Source organism: Macaca thibetana, chromosome 7, assembly GCF_024542745.1.
Source record: "Macaca thibetana thibetana isolate TM-01 chromosome 7, ASM2454274v1, whole genome shotgun sequence".
NCBI lineage: Eukaryota > Metazoa > Chordata > Mammalia > Primates > Cercopithecidae > Macaca > Macaca thibetana.
The window spans coordinates 16,488,861-16,508,232 of record NC_065584.1 but is presented as its reverse complement, the minus strand read 5'-3'; the positions used below and the strand labels follow the sequence as shown (position 1 = coordinate 16,508,232).

Sequence of the window (19,372 nt, the reverse complement as noted above, 5' to 3'; positions counted from 1 at the left end):
CCTGTAATCCCAGCTACTCGGGAGGCTGAGGCAGGAGAATCACTTGAACCCGGGAAGCGAAGGTTGCAGTGAGCCGACATTGCACCACTGCACTCCAGCCTGGGCAACAACAGCGAAACTCTGTCTCAAAAAAAAAAAAAGAAAGAAAAAGTTTAACATAACAGATGGGATCTCTCTCCTTTGTGAGCCTGGCATCAATTTAACAACTACCTTTTGATTAATTCTATTTCATTCTCTGGAAACATGACACCAAACAGAGCAACTTAGACGCAGGGCTCTGCAGGAAAGCTGGGGCTGGAGAACACACACGATGGGTAGCTGTGGTCATTAGGGACCTTTGCAGAGCGATGCCTGAGGGTCCAGCAGGTCAGAGATGGCATCCTGGGTGGGTGAGGCTGCATGACATGGGGTTTTTGATTCTATAATAAAAGACACCTTTCACTTTTCACTTTAACCCGTTCATTTATTCATTCACTCACTCACTCATTCCAACATTATTGAACACTTACTTAAAAAAAATAAAAAAGAACAAGATACATAATAACAAAAGAGAAAAAGAAGCAAAAACAAAAAAAACAAAACCAAAATAAACAAATTAAAAAAAAATAGGCCGGGCACGGTGGCTCACACCTGTAATCCCAGCACTTTGGGAGGCCAAGGTGGGCGGATCACGAGGTTAGGAGATCAAGACCATCCTGGCTAATAAGGTGAAAACCCACCTCTACTAAAAATACAAAAAATTAGCCAGGCGTGGTGGCGGGCGCCTATAGTCCCAGCTACACAGGAAGCTGAGGCAGGAGGATGGTGTGAACCTGGGAGGCAGAGGTTGCAGTGAGCCAAGATTGCGCCACTGCACTCCAGCCTGGGCGACAGAGTGAGACTCCATCTCAAAAAAAAAAAAAAAAATTGGCCTGGTGCGGTGGCTCATGCCTGTAATCCCAGCACTTTGGGAGGCTGAAGCAGGTGGATCACAAGGGCAGGTGTTCGAGAGCAGCCTGGTCAGTATGGTGAAACCCCGTCTCTACTAAAAAATACAAAAATTAGCTGGGCGTGGTGGCGTACACCTGTAGTCCCAGCTACTCGGGAGGCTGAGGCAGAAGAATCGCTTGAACCCGGGAGGCAGAGGTTGCAGTGAGCCGAGATCGTGCCACTGCACTCCAGCCTGAGTGACAGAGCAAGACTCTGTGTCAAAATAACAACAGCAAAAGTTATACATGAATTTGTGACTGCACGAGGTTCAGCGTTCCACGTTGTCCAAGGGTCAGTTGTACTGGGTCCAAAGGTAAGTCCTGATGGCTTTGAAGCAGGAGAAAAACAGATCAGGAGAAAATCATGGTCATAGTCAACATCTTTTGAGCACTTTCTAAGTGCTGATGCTGTTCTAGTGCATAATGCTTATTATCTCAGTCAATCCTCAGAGCAGCCAAGCAAGATAAGTGAGGAGGAAACAGGCCTAGAAACTTACCAAGACCTCTAAACGTGGGTGGCAGCATGCAGATCCAAGCTCAAAGCATCACCCTTGCTATTCACAGTGTGGCCCACGGACCAGCAGCTGTGTCTTGTGGGAGCTTTTTAGAAATGCAGAATCTCTGCCTGACCCCAGATCTTCTGGATCAAGCCTGCACTTCAGGATCCCCTAGTGATCCCAGTGCACACTAAAGTTTGAACAGCACAGATGGCGATTCGCCAGATCGGCTGCACATTGGAATCACTTGAGGGATTTCAAAAATCCTTAGTGCCCAGGCCATACACCTGTAGATCAATTACATCTGCATTTCTGGGGCTGTGACCCAGCCATCAGGATTTTTCAAAATTATGCCTCTGTTGACGCAGGGAGAGCAAGTTAACTCTTGCAGGGAGAACTGGGCTTGCAGGAACCAGCCAGCTGCCAGCAGCTCTGCAGCTTTAAGAACTGGGGCGGGCGGGCTGCCAAGGAGAGCATGCTGCTGCATGGGCCACGTGAGCTCAGGCTGTGGGAGCGGATGGAGCTGCCATAGTCAGCGCTTAGGGCTGGCCCCAGCTTGTAGACCCGAGTCCTGCAGAACAACCCCCCATGGCGCGGGCGAGCAGAAGAAAGGGGGCCTTTATGCCCTTTTGAGGGAAGCACACATTCTGCAAGGCCGTGGAAACAAAGAGAAGAACTGTTTGTAGCCCTCGTCCAGACGCCCCAAACAAACAGTAAGTCAGAAGGGAACAGAGCACGGCACAGTCCCTCCTTCTGCCCCAGGCGACATCCACCTTGCCCCACCCCACCTAAGAAGCCCAAGGGTATTCTGGGAGCCCACCGCAGGACAATGGCAGGGCAAAACCAGTGAGCAAGGCAGAAAATTCCCTGAAATTCTCCACTGAGGCCCAACTGTTCCTCTCCTTGAAAAATCAAGGCTTGGCTCAAGTCAGATAGCACCTGAGGATGGACAGAACACATCAGGTATTGGCAGTGTTTCTCCTCTGTTCTCTCTCCTGCAAGGCCCTTTCAGTCCTTGTCACTGCCCTTGAGAACTCCCAGGTCACGTGAAGGCAGAGAAAGTAAAACTGAAACTGCCTTTTAGCCACAGGCTTGCTGGGGATGAGGTGACAAAGCTAATCGAGGGGGCAGTTGGGGAAGGGGTTCCGGGATGCTGCAGGCACACTGGCCAGAGCTTCGTGGATACCTGCAGGGCCCAAAAGTCCCTCCCTGTTTTGAGGAGTGAATGATGGCTGTGAGGTAGCAGCCAGGCTGGTCACCCCCGCGTTGGCTGGAGGCAGAATTCTGTAAATCCTCTCCAAGTCTTTCTCCAGGCCACTGGTTAGCTCATCTCAGCCTCCTCTGGGAGCATCAACACCAACATGGCACAGGGGACTGCAGTGGTGTGCTTTGGACCTGTGTACCCACCCAAGGCTAAAGGCAGAGCCAGGTGACTTTGTGGGGGTCTCTTCTGTAGGATTATCTGTACTTCCCCTCTGTCTTCTTTTACTATGGGAGATCGAGAGCTGGCTATAACCCACCTTCCTTCATAAGAACCACACTAAATTGCAAAAATTATCCCAGTGCTGGAGGAGGGCAGCAGGTTGAGATTACGTTGGCAGGAAGAATGTTGGCATTGATTGGCACGCAGGGGAGGAGAGCTGCTTTGTGCTTTAAAGGTAACCGAGTATGAGCTAAAAAGAAGGAAAGGAGAGGCCGGGAGTAGGAAGAAGGAAAGCTGGCTTCACTGGAGGGGTGGAGTGAAGTTGAGGAAGCAGGAAGGGGAAGGAGGCGATGGGTGGGAAGGGCAGGGCAGGGTGGAGTTAACTGAAAGAAGGCTAAACTGTGGCTTGTACATAATTATGAGGAAGCATCTTTTTTTTTCCCCCCTTCATTTTGAGACGGAGTCTTTATGTCGCCCAGGCTGGTGTGCAGTGGTGTGATCTCAGCTCACTGCAACCTCTGTCTCCTGGGTTCAAGCTATTCTCCTGCCTCAGCCTCCCAAGTAGCAGGGACTACAGGCACGTGCCACCAGGTCTGGCTAATTTTTGTAGTTTTAGTAGAGACAGGGTTTTGCCATGTTAACCAGGCTGATCTCAAGCCATCCACCCAGCCTGGCCTCCCAAAGTGCTGGGATTACAGGCGTGAGCCACCACACCTGGCCAGGAAGCATCTTAAAAGAGTCAGATATCACTTCCAGCTGAGGGCTGGATCCCTGGAGGCCAACTGGTGGCCCCTGACATGTTTTATTTGTAAGTGTGAGGACTCTTTGAAATTTGGGAAATTGTACGCGTGTGAAAGAATGGACTCACGTTTCCGCAGGGCAGCTGGCGCTGGAGCTGCTGGTTTGCCAAAGTCCCCACCTCTCCTGCACTCTGAGCTTTGCATTCCTTGACCCACCCCAAAACTTCTGTGCCTGTGCGGTTCCTGTGGGCAATGCAGATTGCTGCTACTCCTGGTTTGATAATAATGATTCTCGTCCAAGTGCACAGGTATAAGCTCTTTCAATTAATTTCAATTAATACCTCCCTTTTTCAGTGGAGCATGACAGATACACAAAACCAACCCTCTCCTTGACAGATTTCTCAGCCTTTCCAGGCGATCTGCCAAGTTGCTAGAGGGTATTTGCATTAAAAAAAAAAAAAGTTTATTTTCTTATTTTGGGTTTAAGGATTTTCCAACCTGCCTTAAGGCAATATTTCATTTATGCCACATGTTACAGCATTTCTTAAACAGACTTGAATTTGTTTTATCCTTCCAGAAGCTCCATGAAGTCTGTAGTTTGGATCTCCTCATGCTGTCTTGGAGGAAACAGAATTGTAGAGAAACTAAATGACTGCCCTTGGTCCTTCAGTAATGTTGAGGTTCACCTTCAGGCACAGCTCTCTGGAAGACCAAGGTGTGTCTTTTTGACTGTGTGGAACTATAAAAAGTTATGCTTTGAAAAGCATAGTGACTGAAAATATGATCTCAATCCAGAATACTTGTGTTACCAGAAAGGGGCCCCAAACCAGACCCCAAGAGAGTTCTTGGACCTTGTGCAAGAAGAAATTGGGGGCAAGTTCATAGTAAAGTGGAAGTGAAAGCAAGTTTATTAAGAAAGTAAAGGAATAGGCCGGGCACAGTGGCTCATGTCTGTAATCCCAGCACTTTGGGAGGCCAAGGCAGGCAGATCACAAGGTTAGGAGATCAAGACCATCCTGGCCAACATAGTAAAACCCTGTCTCTACTAAAAATACAAAAATTAGCTGGGTGTGGTGGCGTGTACCTGTAATCCCAGCTACTTGGGAGGCTGAGGCAGGAGAATCACTTGAACCTGGGAGGCAGAGCTTGCAGTGAGCCGAAATCGCCCCACTGCACTCCAGCCTGGCGACAGAGTGAGACTCCATTTCAAAAAAAAAAAAAAAGAATGGCTCCTCCATAGGTAGAACAGTGGCATGGGTTGCTTGACTGAGTATACTTATAGTTATTTATTGATTATATGCTAAACAAGGGATGGATTACTCATGAGTGTTCCAGGAAAGGGGTGGGCAATTCCTGGAACTGAGGGTTTCTCCCCTCTTTATACAATATAGGGTAATTTCCAGACGTTGCCATGGCATTTGTAAACTGTCCTGGTGTTGGTGGGAGTGTCTTTTGCCTGCTAATGCATTATGGTTAGTGTATAATAAGCAGTGAGGACGACCAGAGGTCACTTTCATTGCTATCTTGGTTTTGGCTGGTTTCTTTACTGCATAGTGTTTTATCAGCAGGGTCTTTGTGACCTGTATCTTGTGCCTATCTCCTATCTCATCCTGTGACTAGGAATGCCTAAGTTCCTGGGAATGCAGCCCAGTAAGTCTCAGCCTTATTTTACCCATCCCTTATTCAAGGTGGAGTGGCTCTGGTTCGAAAGCCTCTGACACTTGGACTTGACTGCTGGTTTGGCCACTCAATACCTGTGAGTCTTTAGGCAAAGTACTGAATCTTCCTGTGCTTCCTTTTCTGTAAAATAGGGATAACAGCCCTCATCTAGGGAGTGTTGTATGGATTAAATGACATAGTACATGAAAAGTGTTTAGAACAGTGCCTGGCACAGAGTAAGCTTTTGTTGACAAAAAAAAAAAAAAAAGGGCCAAACTCTGTAAAATATTTGAAGAGACTTATTCTGAGCCAAACATGAGGACCCAGGAGGTCCTGAGAACATGTGCCTACGATGGTTGGGATACAGCTTGGTTTTATGCAGTTTAGGAAGACACAGACATCCATCAATACATGTGAGGTACACATTGGTTTGGTTAATTCAATCCAGAATTGAGGTGTTCAGGTCATAGGTAGATTCAAAGATTTCCTGATGAGCAATTAGTTAAAAGAGTTAAGCTTTGCTTAAAGTTGAAGTTAGCAGGAAGAAACACTTGGATTTAAGATGAAAGGGGTTGTGGAAGCCAAGGGCCAAGGTTCTTGTTATATAGATGAAGCTTGCAGGCTTCAGAGAGAATGGATGGTAAATCTCCCTTTTTTTTTTTTTGAGATGGAGTCTCACTCTGTCACCCGGGCTGGAGTACGGTGGGATGATCTTGGCTCACTGCACCCTCCGCCTCCTGGGATTCAAGCGATTCACCTCCTTCAGTCTCCCAAGTAGCTGGGATTACAGACGCCACCCGCCCCCCCATCCACGCCTGGCTAATTTTTTGTATTTTTAGATTTTTAGTAGAGACGGGGGTTCACTATGTTGGCCACACTGGTCTCAAACTCCTGACCTCAAGTGATCCACTCGCTTCAGCCTCCTGAAGTATTGGGATTACAGGTAAACCTCTCTTATCAGACCTTAAAAGGTGCCAGACTCCATTACTCTCTTCAGGGTGGGAGGACTTAGAAGGGGAAAGAGCTAGTTATGTTAACAGATTCTTTACAGATGCAGAAAGCAGTTTCAAAATATGGTGAAGAAACATATTTAGGGGTAAGATATTTTGATTTCCTCCTTTATCTGTCATTTGATAGAGTCAGGTTGGAATTTGGTATCTTATGGCTACAAAGAGTCTCTTTTGTCAGACTTAAAATCTCTGTTTTAGGCCGGGCGCGGTGGCTCACGCCTGTAATCCCAGCACTTTGGGAGGCCGAGGTGGGCGGATCACGAGGTCAGGAGATCGAGACCATCCTGGCTAACACGGTGAAACCCCGTCTCTACTAAAAATACAAAAAACTAGCCGGGCGTGGTGGCAGCGCCTGTAGTCCCAGCTACTCGGGAGGCTGAGGCAGGAGAATGGCGTGAACCCGGGAGGCGGAGCTTGCAGTGAGCTGAGATCGCGCCACTGCACTCCAGCCTGGGCGACAGAGCGAGACTCCGTCTCAAAAAAAAAAAAAAAAAAAAAAAATCTCTGTTTTAATGTTAATGCTGGTCAGTTGTATCTAAACTCCCCAGTGGAGGGGGTATAATGAGGCATGTTCAGCCATTCCCCTCCCATCATGGCCTGGACTAGTTTTTCAGGTTTCTTTGGAATGCCCTTGGCTGAAAGGGGGTTCATTCAATTGGTTGAAGGGCTTAGAATTTTACTTTTGGTTTATACTTTCAAGAAATATTCCTATCAGTGGGGACAGGCACGGTAGCTCATGCCTGTAATCCCAGCACTTTGTGAGGCCAAAGCAGGAGGATTGCTTGAGCTCAGGAGTTCGAAACCAGCCTGGGCAACATAGTGAGACCCTAAAAAGTCTCCCTAAAAAGTTAAAAAAAATTTTTTTTCAATTATACTACTACTACTAAAATTATTATTATCTGTACCTTTGGGAGACACTCTGTATTACTTAGGGTACAGGCTAAATTGTAAAAACAATCCCAAAATACATTTGCTCAAAAAGGAGAGAAAATTTTTCCTCTTTCACATAATAGCTAAGAGGTAGATGGTCAGTCCAGGACAGGCAACCAACTCTGTTCCACAGGGTCATTCAGGAACCCAGGTTCCTCCATCTTGTTGCTCCTTTTCTGCATAGTCGAAACTGACTCAACATCACCTTCACCTTCTGTTCCTGCCTGTAGTGGGAAGAGGGAAGGAATCAGAGGGCAAACAGCTCCCTTCTGAATGATGTAACTCAGAGTTGTACATATCCTTTCACTCATGTTCCCTGACCCACTCTGTTCCTCTGATCAAACTTCCCAGGCTTTTCTACCTTGATCTGACCTTTGGTACCACTGTGCTCCCATACCTGAAGACTCTTTCTCACTGCAGTGCTACTCTTTCTAGGTTCCCATCCTACTTTGCTGGACATTTTTTTCCATTTATTTCAAGAGACCTCCTGTTCCACTCGCTCCCTAAATATCCCCTGGGTCTTCGTGTTCCACCCACGGCCCTTCTTGCCTTCTGCCCTCTCCCTCTCCTGTGAGGGTGTTGCCAAAAGGAGATTAACGTTTGAGTCAGTGAACTGGGAGAGGCAGACCTGCCCTCAATCTGGGTGGGTACCATCTAATCAGCTGCCAGCTCATCTAGGATAAAAGCAGGCAGAGGAACATGGAAGGACTAGACTGGCTGAGTCTTTTGGTCTTCATCTTTCTCCTGTGCTGGATGCTTCCTGCCCTCAAACATCCGACTCCAAGTTCTTCAGCTTTGGACTCTTGGACTTACACCAGTGGTTTGCCAGGGGCTCTCGGCCTGAGACTGAAGGCTGCACTGTTGGCTTCCCTACTTTTGAGGTTTTGGGACTTGGACTGGCTTCCCTGCTCCTCGGCTTGCAGATGGCCTATTGTGAGACTTCATCTTGTGATGGTGTGAGTCAATACTCCTTAATAAACTCCCCTTCATGTATTACTCCTGTCCCATCTAGAGAACCCTGACTAATACACTTAGTGTCCTCAGCCACGCGGAAGCTGATGACTTGCAGCTCTCCCTCCTCCAGGCAGGTGTCCCTCCTGACTTCTGGTGCTGAATGTCCACCCTGTCATGGACCTCTGCCTGGGGCTGTCTCACAGGCTCCTCCTACTTAGCATTCTAAAACCAAATTCCTCATCAGTCTCTTCTTGTATTTATTTTCATGAATGTCACAGTTAGCTGGTTGTCCATCCCTGGAAAAAGAAATCTGATAATAATAATTATTATTATTTGTTGAGATGAAGTTTCACTCTTGTCACCTAGGCTGGAGTGCAATGGCGCCATCTCAGCTCACTGCAGCCTGCAACCTCCGCCTCCTGGGTCCAAGCCATTCTCCTGCCTCAGCCTCCTGAGTAGCAGGGATTACAGGCACCCACCACCACGCCTGGCTAATTTTCATATTTTTAGTAGAAACAGCATTTCACCATGTTGGCCAGGCTGGTCTTGAACTCTGTCCTTAGGTGATCCACCTGCCTCGGCCTCCCAAAGTGCTGGGATTACAGGCATGAGCCACCCCGCCCGGCCCTGATAATTATTTGTGATTCCTTTCTTTCGTTGCACGTTTTGCATACATTCAATCCGGTGTCAGGTTCTGGCGAGTCTCCTTCTTCCAGTTCCTCAAATCAGCCCTTCCTCTCATTCTCTCACTTTGGGGAACGCCTTGATTGCTTCTCAAACAGCTACGACAAAGGGTCCCTGAGGGATGTTCTTCACATTCATCTTCCACCGAGTGCTGCCTGCTCAGGGGATCCTCCCACCCTTAGTGCTCCTGGGGCTCTTAGATGAAGCTCATACTGCTTCAGTTTATTCACATGCTCCTTCCCAAGCATCTCTTTGTCTATCTTCCCAGCCCCTCTGCCTCTTTCCCCAGGTGTGCCAACCACTCACACTTTCACCTACAGAGACTTCTTCAACCTTCTCCTAGTGCTGGTTTCCAGTTGTTTGTCAAAGCTCATGCAATGCCTCCCAGACCATAGCTGCCTGAGGCTGTCAACACACTTTTCCCTGCCTCTTCCTCATTAGCAGCTCCAGTGCTTAAGCACATTGCTGGATACACAGAAGGTGCTCTCTGAATGGCAGAAGAATGAACTGTATGGCTCTTTCCATGTCCTACTCCACCATCCAATCGTGCCACCTGCTCTGTACCCAAGCTTCCGAGAAGACCCTCTTCTCCTGTGGGGATGTCTGTAACTCTTTCTTCAAGAAATAATATTTTTGGCTGGGTGCAGTGGCTCACACCTGTAATCCCAGCATGTTGGGAGGCCAAGGTGGGTGGATCACCTGAGATCAGGAGTTCGAGACCAGCCTGGCCAACATGGCGAAACCCTATCTCTACCAAAAATACAAAAATTAGCCAGACGTGGTGGTGATCGCACTACTGCACTCCAGCCTGGGTGACAGAGTTAGACGCCATCTCAAACATAATAATAATTATAGTAATTTCAAGAACAAACTCAACTAATGTCTTCGGTGAAGCTTTCTCCTACTTCCCCAGCCAGATTTTCATTATTTATTTATTCGTCAAGTATTTTTTAAATGCCTGTAGTGTGCCAGGCACTGTTCAGTATACCGGGGATAGAGCAGAGGGAAAAAAATGACAAAAACCCCTACCCTTAAGAGGTTTGCAGTATAGCGTGGGGAATTAGAAATAAGCATCTGTCTCTTCTCTGGTCTTTAAGCGCCTCACAGGCACGGGCCATGTCTGCTCATCTGTGTATTCCCATCATCTAACAGAGTGCTCAACACATTTGCTTGATGAATGCGTTTTGAGCACTGGGAGATGATCACCGAAGAGCTAAGAAGGGATAACAGTTGTATTTAGTGGAGAACAGTATTCACACCTTGTTGTCTAGATTGCCTTGAAATCAGGCTCTGTATTATATCTTTTGGTTTTTTTTTTTTTATTTCTTAGAAAAACTGTTAACCTATTTAGAGTAATTTTATTAAGGAGTCTTTTTTTTTTCTTCTTTTTTTTTTTTTGAGACAGGGTCTCACCCTGTGCTCCAGACTGGAGTGCAGTGGTTCAACAACCACAGCTCACTGCAGCCTTGACCTCCTGGGCTCCCACCTCAGCCTCCTGAGTAGCTGGGAACACAGACGCGTGCCACCCTTCCCAGCTAATTTTTTATTTTTTGTAGAGATGGGGTTCCACTGTGTTGCACAGGCTGGTCTCAAACTTCTGGGCTCAGGCAGTCCTCCCGCCTTGGCCTCCCAAAGTGTTGGGATTACAGGCATGAGCCATGAACCTTTAAAAGAGAAAAAGAAAGATTTTTTTCTTTTAAATTAAAAAGTATGACATTGCGACTGGGTGCGGTGGCTCATGCCTGTAATCCCAGCACTTTGGGAGGCCGAGGCGGGCGGATCACAAGGTCAGGAGATTGAGACCATCCTGTGAATGGTGAAACCCCATCTCTACTAAAAATACAAGCAATTAGTCGGGCGTGGTGGTGGACACCTGTAGTCCCAGCTACTCAGGAGGCTGAGCCGGGAGAATGGCGTGAACCCAGGAGGCGGAGCTTATAGTGAGCCGAGATTGCACCACTGCACTCCAGCCTGGGCGACAGACAGAGACTCCGTCTCAAAAAAAAAAAAAGTATGACATTGCATAACACTGTGAGTGTATTTAATGTTACTGAATTGTACACTTTAAAATGATTAAGATGGTCAATGTTATGTGTATTTTAAGTATAATAAAAGAAAAAAAGTTCTTTTTTTCTTTTTTTTTTCTTTTTTTGTTTGAGATGGAGTCTCACGCTGTTGCCCAGGCTGGAGTGCAGTGGCTCGATCTTGGCTTATGGCAACCTCTGCCTCCCGGGTTCAAGCGATTCTCCTGCCTCAGCCTTCTGAGTAGGAGTAGTAGGGACTATAGGTGCCTGCTACCACGTCCAGCTAATTTTTGTATTTTTTTTTTTTTTTAGACGGAGTCTCGCTGTGTCGCCCAGGCTGGAGTACAGTGGCCAGATCTCAGCTCACTGCAAGCTCCGCCTCCCGGGTTCACGCCATTCTCCTGCCTCAGCCTCCCGAGTAGCTGGGACTACAGACACCTGCCACCATGTCCAGCTAGTTTTTTGTATTTTTTTAGTAGAGACGGGGTTTCACCGTGTTAGCCAGGATGGTCTCGATCTCCTGACCTCGTGATCTGCCCATCTCGGCCTCCCAAAGTGCTGGGATTACAGGCTTGAGCCACCATGCCCGGCCAATTTTTGTGTTTCTAGTAGAGACAAAGTTTCACTATATTGGCCAGGCTGGTCTCGAACTCCTGACCTTGTAATCCGCCTGCCTCGGCCTCCCAAAATGCTGGGATTACAGGTGTGAGTCACCACACTTGGTTAGTTCTTTCTTTTCTTAAGGCTGCATTTCGTTCAACAAGGAGGCACTCACTATGTACCCGGCACTACTCTGGGTTTGTGGGCTATAAAGACAGATAAGACACAGTCCCTGTCTTTGGAGAACTTGGGCTTAGCAGGAGACAGGCACCTGAGCCACAGAGACAATCAAGAGTTGCTCCCTGTGCTCGGGGAGAACTCTGTTCGGCCCACACCACCTTAGTTACTAGTGACGGCCACCAGACTTGAAGCATCATGAGTACCTGGATCATCACAGAGGAATCAATCCGTTTTTATAGGGCTAACTTGGGTGTTTCTAAAAATACCAAGTAACAAACACACAACAGAACATTTATAAGAGCAGGATTCCAAGGTATCAGTTTGACAGTAAACAGAGGGGCCCAGCCAAGCATATTCCCATGCTACAAAGCCACTTGATATTAGCGCACATCTTGAAGCAATAAACACTGCCCTGGCAGACCCTGGCAAACAGACTTGTGAATATTTAGAAATGGGGCACCCTTGTTTGGGAAAACTGTCATATTGATGGTAGTTTGGGAGAAATGAGGTAGAGACAGTTAAAAAAAAAAAAAAAAAAAAGAATGAGGCCAGGCGCGGTGGCTCACGCCTATAATCTCAGCACTTTCGGAGGCCTAGGCGGGTGGATCACGAGGTCAGGAGATCGAGACCATCCTGGCTAACATGGTGAAACCCCATCTCTACTAAAAAATACAAAAAATTAGCCGGGCATGGTGGCGGTCGCCTGTAGTCCCAGCTACTTGGGAGGCTGAGGCAGGAGAATGGCGTGAACCTGGGAGGCGGAGCTTGCAGTGAGCCAAGATCGTACCACTGCACTCCAGCCTGGGCGGCAGAGCAAGACTCGTCTCAAAAAAAAAAAAAAAGGAATGAAAGAATGAACTGTATGCTTTCAGAAACGTTAAACTCTCTCACTCACGGAGCCTAATGCATCAAGTTTAGGTCCATTGTAACAGTACTTCAGGTTGTTTCTGATTATTTTTTTCAAGACAGGGTCTCACTTTGTCCCTCAGGCTGGAGTGCAGTGACACAGTCATGTCTCACTGCAGCCTTAACCCCTTGGGTTTAGATGGTCCTCTGACCTCAGCCTCCTGGGTAGCTGGGACTACAGGTGTGCACCGCCAGAGCCAGCTGATTTTTTGTAGAGACAGGGTTTCGCCATGTTGCTAGGCTAGTCTTGAACTTCTGGGCTTAAACAGTTCTCCTGCCTTGGCCTGCCAAAGTACTGGGGTTACATGCATGAACCACTGCACCCAGCCTGTTTTTTTGATTTTTTAAAGGAGCATCATTTGGCTTTAATAGTCAGACTTTTTTCTTTTCTTTTTTTTTTTCTTGCGATGGAGTCTCACTCTGTCACCCAGGCTGGAGTGCAGTGGCACAATCTCGGCTCACTGTAACCTCTGCCTCCCGGGTTCAAGCCATTTTCCTACCTCAGCCTCCTGAGTAGCTGGGACTATAGGCACATGCCATCATGCCCAGCTAATTTTTGTATTTTTAGTAGAGACCGGTTTCATCATGTTGGCCAGGATGGTCTCGGTCTCCTGACCTCGTGATCCACCCACCTCAGCCTCCCAAAGTGCTGGGATTACAGGTGTGAGCCACCTTGCCCGACCAATAGTCAGACTTTTAAAAGCAGCAAACCCAGCCAACTGGAAGTGAAGCTCACTAATTTGCTGTCAAGGAGCTGAGCAAATGGAAGCACCAACCTCCCTCCTCCTGAGGCCTCCTCTTCTCTCTGGGGTTTCCACATTTATTGCATTACTGCATTTGGTTTGTGGGGTTGACAGTTCTGCAGGACTTCAGGCTGGAGGTAGGAAATGGGTCCACTGTGGGCATAGCTGCTTGTTAATTCATGGCAGATTAGGCTTTCTGTGAATGGCATGGCTTTTTTCAACCACGAGTTCTCTGAGGCCTGAAGAAAGTGCTGGTGGAAGGCCATGTTGCCCGGGCCAAAGAAAGTGTCCTGTTACACAGGGGTTGGTTGTAACTCACTCTGATTCTGTGGTTAATCAGAAGCAAATCAGCCTGTTTTATGGAAGCCTTGGTTGTTTGTTCTGATGAGATTTTTATCTGCTGTACTTGAGACATATGTAAAAAGTAAAGTAGAGGTTCCTCTTCAAAGACTTTGCTTCCCATCTAATTAGGAATAAATAGTAACTTCTCTTAGAAGCAAAATTTATTCAAAGACCTGTGCTAACATTCTTAAATATCTGCTATCCGTAGTAAAGAAATCAACGTACTTTAATGTTCTTAGCTCCCACAATTTAGCCTAAATATTTGCCCTGGCATGCTTATACTGGTCCAAGCAAGCATTAGGTCATAGCCTGTTCCTCTTCCTTATTTGAAGGTGTTTTTACCTTTCTCAACATTCCGCAAGTTACTTCCTCCTTCCTTTTTTCTCCTCTGCCTTTGCCTCTTTTAAAAGGTTCTAAGTTGCCAGCCAGTCGGGACAAATACAGAATGTGAGGTCCAGCCAATGAAAACCGGACACAGCAGTAGGGTGGACGCATCAGGTTATAAATGACCCTGTCTCCTTTGTTCGATATACTCAAGGGGCAAAACTGCTGGCAAGTGTACCCTTTCTGCAGAAAGTATAAAAATGGCCTTGCTGAGGAAATTAAATTTATGTTCAAGTGCTATTTCTTTACAGCACTGGGAACAAGCCTGTCAAACACATACTGGCTGCAGAATCTGCCCTCTGAAATGGCTGCGATCCTGTCTCAAATTGATTTGAGCAGAAAAGGGGAAGTGACTGGCAGAAAAGCCCAGAGATAGATCTGTATTTAGGTACAGTTGTTTGTCCAGAGATAGATCTGTGTTTAGGTAAGGTAGTTTGTCCAGAGATAGATCTGTGTTTAGATAGGGTTGCTTGTAGGGCCAGAGATGACAGCATCAAGCCCTGCCTCTTTTTACTCTTGGCTCTCTGCTTTCTTCTCTGTTGGCTTCCTTCTCAAGCCAGCTCTCTCTGTGGGGTGACAAATGACCACTGGCAACCTATGCTCACATTGTACCTGTGTCTAGCAATTTCAGAGGTAAGAAATACTTCTTTCCTGACATCTATACAAATTCAAAGGGTAAGGCTGGGCACGGTGGTTCACGCCTGTAATCCCAGCACTTTGGGAGACCAAGGCAGGAGGATCACCTGAGGTCAGGAGTTCGAGATCAGCCTGGCCAACATGGTGAAATTCTGTCTCTACTAAAAATACAAAAGTTAGCTGAGCCTGGGCTACTCAGGAGGCTGAGTCAGGAGAATTGCTTGAATCCAGGAGGTGGAGGCTGCAGTGAGCCAAGATCTTGCCACTGCACTTTAGCCTGGGTGACAGAGCGAGAAGCAGTCTCAAAAAAACAAACAACAAAAACAAACAAATTCAAAGGATAACTCTGGTTGGCTAGCTGGGGTCATGTGACCATCCGCAACCCTAACATTGTGCTAAGGAGGATGGGCTATTTTGATTGTCACCTAGGTCTGAGATAATGACTCTGTTCACTATCAGACAGCCACACTGGGTAGTAGGGGACCCTTTTCCAATTTGCTGGGCAGGTAATTGTTTCTTAGGGCTGCCACAACGAATCCCAACTTACTTGGTGGCTAAAAACAACAGACATCTCTTATCTCACAGCTCTGGGGGGTAGGAGTTCTACGTCAGTGTATTGGGGGACTATATTCCCTCTGATGCCTTGAAGGAATGATCCTTTCTTGCCTCTTTCAGCTTCTGTGGCCCCAGGAAATCCTTGGAGTTCCTTGGCCTGTAGCTGCGTCACTCCAATCTCTGCCTCCATCTTCACAGGATGGCCCCTTCTGTGTTTCTCCTGTCATGTCTGTGTCTTCTTTTCTTATAATTACATGTGTTGGGGTGTGCTCAGAGCAGGGGGCGCGAAGAATGCCTCCTCTGTTTACAACACACCCAACAGTAATCTGGGGTCATTGTGACAAGGGACACAGAGCTTGTGACCTCCCTACAAACAAATGCCCTACACATGAAAAAAAAAAAAAAAAAAAGAACATGTGTCAGGCCGGGTGTGGTGGCTCAGGCCTGTAATCCTAGCACTTTGGGAGGCCAAGGCGGGAGAATTGCTTGAGCCCAGGAGTTTGAGACACGCCTGGGCAATATAGCAAGACCCCATCTCGACCACACACAAAAAAAGTATTACTGGTTTTAGGGTCCACTCAATTAATCCATAATAATCTCATCTCAAGATCTTTCACTTAATCGCATCTGCAAAGACCCGTTTTCCAAATAAAGTCATATTCACAGGTATAGGGTGAGGGTTAGGCCTTGGACTTAGATTTTTGGGGGCCACAATTCCACCCCCTGTAGGGCAGAAATAAATAGATAGCCACTGCACTCCACCCCTTGACTGCCTGGCATCCACCCATGGCCTTTTCCACATAAACAATTCCAGAAATGCACCACCCCAGTGTGGTACTGGCTGCCCACATCCAGGCAAAGCTGGCTGATGTACATTCTTCTCAGTCAGGCCTTGATGCTACTCTTTTTTTTTTTGTTTTGTTTTTTTTTATGAGATAGAGTTTCCCTCTGTCACCCAGGCTGAAGTGCAGTGGCACAAGTATGGCTCACTATAGGCTCAGCCTCCCAATCTCAAGCCATCCTCCCACCTCAGCCTCCTGAGTAGCTAGGACCACAGGCATGTGCCGCCATACCTGGCTAATTTTTAAATATTTTGTAGAGACAGGATCTTGCTGTGTTGCCCAGGCTGGTATTGAACTCCTGGCCTCAAGCAATCCTCCTGCCTCAGCCTTCCAATGTGCTGGGATTACAGGCATGAGCCACCATGCCAGGACCTTAGTCTATTTACTGATAACTCTGTAAGCTGCCAACTGGAGCTAGAAACTCAGTCAAGTCATGCTCTAGAATCTGGACCTTGTCCCTGCTACACCTGCCGCCTCTACACCCTGTTCTCCTCGAGCCTGCCTTCAGACTGCAGCCTTCTGGCCTCCGCCCCAACACACTGGGCCGGGGCCAGAGGGATGAGGCCTGGGCTGTCTGGCCCCTTGCCTTCAGGCTGTTTGTGGTTTGGCCACGCAGGCGACGCAGGGCAGAAGTGGCTGGCAGGGAGCCAGGGGAACTGCTTCTTCGGGTTTCTGTCCCCTCTCACACTGTGTCCTCCTTCTCTCAGCCTTCACCTGTGCTCTTAGCCTGGGGCAGGGAAGCTGACTTTTGCAATCCTGAAATATGATTTTCTGGTTCTCAGCTCAGTTGAATTGCTTGCCCCAGGCGGAAAGAGAAACTCATGGCTTGCTTTTCTCCTTCCTTGCTTTCAGAAAGGTCAACTGGGACTAAAGTGCATCTTTTTCTCACAGAACTTACTGAAGGCTGAAGAAGGGGCAGCACACCCCAGGCACCTGCCTTTTTTTTTTTTGTTTTGTTTTTGTTTTTTTGTTTTTTGTTTTTTGAGACGGAGTCTCGCTCTGTCGCCCAGGCTGGAGTGCAGTGGCGCGATCTCGGCTCACTGCAAGCTCCGCCTCCTGGGTTTACGCCATTCTCCTGCCTCAGCCTCCTGAGTAGCTGGGACTACAGGCGCCCGCCACCGCGCCTGGCTAATTTTTTGTATTTTTAGTAGAGACGGGGTTTCACCGTGGTCTCGATCTCCTGACCTTGTGATCCGCCCGCCTCGGCCTCCCAAAGTGCTGGGATTACAGGCGTGAGCCACTGCGCCCGGCCATTTTTTTTTTTTTTTTTTAACAAGTCCTACCAATTTCCAGCCTCATTGAGCATGTGGTCTGACTCACTGGGCTCAACAGAAGAGGCTTTGGCTACCTTGCACCACTTGATAGGTGTTGCTCACCCCCGAGTCAGGAAGGGGGACCCCATCTTACACCCACCTCAACCCAGCAAATTCCAGATATTAGGGTCTGTCATTTGCAAAACCCTGCTCCCGGTACAGAATTCTGAGTTACTTAGGACACTTGATTGCAGTTGATGTTAAGAAAGATCCAGGCCAGGTGCGGTGGCTCACACCTATATTCCTAGCACTTTGGGAGGCTGAGACAGGTGAACTGCTTGAGCTGAGGAGTTCGAGACCAGCCTGGGCAACATGGAGAAACCCCATCTCTACAAAAAAAACCAAAAAACAAAAAAATATTAGCCAGGCATGGGGGTGGTGGCATGTGCCTGTAGTCTTAGCTACTGGAGAGGCTGAAGTGGGAGGATCACTTGAGTGCAGGCACGGAGGTTGCAGTGAGCTGTGATCACGCCACTGCACTCCCACCTGTGTAACAGAGCGAGACTCTGTCTCAAACCAAAAAAATAGAATAAAAAATGAAAGAAAGATCCAGAAAGGGGATTGTATTAGGCTATATAACTGGGAAGCAGGAAAGGTTGGATCCAGATACCTAAATGACAGGATAAGGACTTTGTTTCTTACCCACCTTTGTCCCCTGTGACTCTCCGGCCCTTTTTCTGCTTTCCTTTCTACTGGTTTTAATGGGTTTTCAGGCCGATTTTCATGGAGCTCTAGGCTTACAATGCATTTATGTCTAGCAATCCACTTAGATTCTGAGTTGTTCCAACAGAAGACACAGGGAGGGCTCTGACTGGGCTCTCTTGGGACCTCTGCTCACCCCCTGTATTAAGTAACCACCAAGGCTAGATGAGTGGAAATACCCTGGTTAGTCGGCCTGAGTCACGTGGTTCTATTGATGGGACAGGTAAGGCCACATGATTGGCAGCCCTTCTGGGTTGGGGGAAAGACAGTTTCTGAAAGAAAAAAAAAAAATGCTAGGGAGACAAAATCAAATGTTGAGGGGCTGGGCTCTCAGCACATTCTTGGTTTGCATTCTCCAGTGGGTCAGAAGCCTGACAATCCGCCCAGCCTCTGCCTTGAGCCTCAGGGGACCCAGTTCTATTCCTGCATCCTTAGCCATCATCTACACACTTTTTATCTTTTAAGTTTTTAAAAATTGTGAAATCTATATACATATAAGCCATATGTTCAACTTAAAGAATAGTAAACAACTGTGTCCCTACGATCCAAGTTAAGAAATAGATCAGAGTCAGTTTCTTAGAAGCTTCTATATGTGCTTCTCCCCAGTCATGTGCTCTCCTGTCTCTACCTGAGGGAAATTACAGACTTCGTGCTTTTCTTTATAGTTTTCCTATATACACACACCCTTAAGTCTCTAAGTACTATATGGTTTGGTTTTGCAAAGCCCAGAAGCCTATTTTAATGCTGTATATAAGAATATGCTAGCTGGGTATGGTGACTCACACCTGTAATCCCAGCACTTTGAGAGGCTGTGGCAGGAGGGTTGCTAAAGCCTAGGAGTTCAAGACCAGCCTGGGCAATATAGGGAGACCCCTTCACTACAAAATTAAAAATTAAAAAAAAAAGAATATGCTGTATTTTTGTGACTTTTATTCAACATGATGTTTTTTGTTTTTTGAGACGGAGTTTCGCTCTTGTTGCCCAGGCTGGAGTGCAATGGTGCGATCTCGGCTCACCCCAACCTCCACTTCCCGGGTTCAAGTGATTCTTCTGCCTCAGCCTCCCTAGTAGGTGATCCACCCGCGTTGGCCTCCCAAAGTGCTGGGATTATAGGCATAAACCACCATGCCTGGCCTCAACATAATGTTTTGGAGCTTCATTTGTGTTGATGGAGGTAGCTGTAGTTTATTTTTCACCACTGTAGAGTATTATGTTGTATGATTTTCCCACATTGCATGTACTCTTTAGAGTGTGTAACTAAGAATGGAATTGCAAGGTTT

The 19,372-nt window shown here is 47.3% G+C and overlaps 1 protein-coding gene and 1 non-coding gene across 8 annotated transcripts in view; both read left to right on the top strand.

Annotated features, from left to right (window-relative positions):
- Positions 1–19,372, top strand: part of DGLUCY (D-glutamate cyclase) — a 162,575-nt gene that overhangs the window by 52,956 nt on the left and 90,247 nt on the right. Inside the window, exons 1-2 of one of the 7 annotated variants that reach the window (XM_050799064.1) lie at positions 1,971–2,178; positions 4,206–4,343. The exons of 3 other annotated variants lie outside the window; for them this stretch is intronic. In XM_050799064.1, coding sequence (XP_050655021.1) covers positions 4,277–4,343 — 67 coding nt within the window. In that variant the 5' untranslated portion in view covers positions 1,971–2,178; positions 4,206–4,276. Of the gene's footprint in view, positions 1–1,970; positions 2,429–2,452; positions 2,895–4,205; positions 4,344–19,372 lie in introns of those variants that run through there. 3 more of the 7 variants (XM_050799066.1, XM_050799067.1, XM_050799068.1) reach the window with 3 other exon arrangements.
- LOC126960443 (small nucleolar RNA SNORA11) lies at positions 15,497–15,625 on the top strand. The gene has a single exon (XR_007727989.1). It is a non-coding gene; the product is annotated as a small nucleolar RNA SNORA11 (small nucleolar RNA).